General features: G+C 36.1%; 1 protein-coding gene across 1 annotated transcript in view; it reads right to left on the bottom strand.

Annotated features, from left to right (window-relative positions):
• Window positions 1-294: 294 nt before the first annotated feature.
• LOC106330522 overlaps window positions 295-1,570 on the bottom strand; it is an 11,199-nt gene continuing 9,923 nt past the window's right edge. The window contains exons 5-9 of the mRNA XM_013768975.1: window positions 1,310-1,445; window positions 1,034-1,212; window positions 834-945; window positions 575-757; window positions 295-495 (exon numbers count right to left, since the gene is read on the bottom strand). Coding sequence (XP_013624429.1) covers window positions 334-495; window positions 575-757; window positions 834-945; window positions 1,034-1,212; window positions 1,310-1,445 — 772 coding nt within the window. The 3' untranslated portion in view covers window positions 295-333. The remainder of the gene's footprint in view (window positions 496-574; window positions 758-833; window positions 946-1,033; window positions 1,213-1,309; window positions 1,446-1,570) is intronic.

The following is a 1,570-nucleotide window of genomic DNA, read 5'->3' on the forward strand; positions in this document are numbered from 1 at the left end:
ATTTATGCCAATTTGAGCTTAATACAAAATCTATTGTCAGAACCACCTCAAAGAACTCTCTAAAACTGGAATTTTACCAATGTAATGATTCTAAAACGTTACCGATTGGCATAAATACTAAATCAAAAGTCAGAGCCAACCAAAGAAAATGTTGTCTGGTTTATATTGGAACTTGATAAATTTTTATTCCAATTAAAAGCAAAAAACAAAGATGGTCGGACCAAAATCTTAAACAAAACCAAAGACAAAGATACTCAGACAAAGTTAAAAAAAATGAAGCAAAAACAAAGCTATAACACTATAAAGGACAGCAACTCATCAAAAAGAGACAGCTCACTCGCCCTTGAGTTTCTTTTGAGAGAGTTTCTTGTTAACAGAGTGTTGATCCTCAAGGCAACTGTCGTCATCTTGTTCGCTTTTTCTTTTGGACAAAGGAGTTGCTGTAAAACCAACAGAACCAGAGGAAATATCATCTGCGGACTCCAACATTAGTACCTGCAAGAAAAGATTTAATCGTATCACTATTATGCTCCTATAACAATCAAATTAATCGCAGGTATAAGCGGAAAATTACCGGGTTAGATTTAGGAGGCAAATCAGCAAATTCCTCAACCATTTCACGGTCATCAGTAGCCAATCGAACAACATACTGAGAACTCTTTCCTTTGATGTTATCAGCGTCAACTGAAATCTCAAAAAGGACTCTCTTACCAAAGAGATCGCTCACTGCTTCAGGTAAGAAGTCTTCATCTTCATTCTACAATTACATAGATAGCGGTCGGCTAATATAATTTACTGTGTTAATTGATGTACAATGAAATTTATAAATGAACCTCGTCATAGAGTTCAGCAGCAGAATGACGAACAATTGCTTGAGCATTAGCATCAAACAACAGAAAATTAGCCTCACCGCTATCGTCATTGACATTGGCAATTAATTTGAACCTGAATTAATCCAAAGACAAAACGTCACAAACTATTTCAATGACGATCTACCTAACTGATATTTTTGTATATCTAACCCGATCAATACCTGGAAATAACATCACTGTGTTCTTTGTCACACGTATTGCAGAAGAACAAGGGCCGGTCATCAGCATCAACATTGGTTGTAGGCATCACTTTTTTGTTGTGGTATTTGCAACTTAGATATTGCCAGCCACGTTCAGTATCAATTGTTTCAATGGTCCCAAGAGTAACAAAAGTGCCAACCTATTATTACTCAATGAGTATTTTTTAAAAGCACTGATAACACATGGAGTATACAAATGTGTAAAAAATTCAAAAGCGAAGAGTGTAGTCTATATACCACAGAGCTATCAATGATCTCTCCGATGGTTAGCCTCTCATTAAGAACAAAAAACCTGGCACGAATAGAAGTAGCAGTACCAACAGACCATTGGCTACTATCGTTGTTCGTAAGAGCAAGTGAATCATCAGGGAGACTGCCAAATAAAATAATCACACTTTATGTTAAAACGTTTCAGTGAAAACGATGTTCAAAAATCAAAACAAACATCTATATGTAGTGAACTTCTCCATAGGTTTCCATCCGGTGAACATCGGATAC

This window comes from Brassica oleracea, chromosome C3 (genome assembly GCF_000695525.1).
Source record: "Brassica oleracea var. oleracea cultivar TO1000 chromosome C3, BOL, whole genome shotgun sequence".
NCBI classification, from domain to species: Eukaryota; Viridiplantae; Streptophyta; class Magnoliopsida; order Brassicales; family Brassicaceae; genus Brassica; species Brassica oleracea.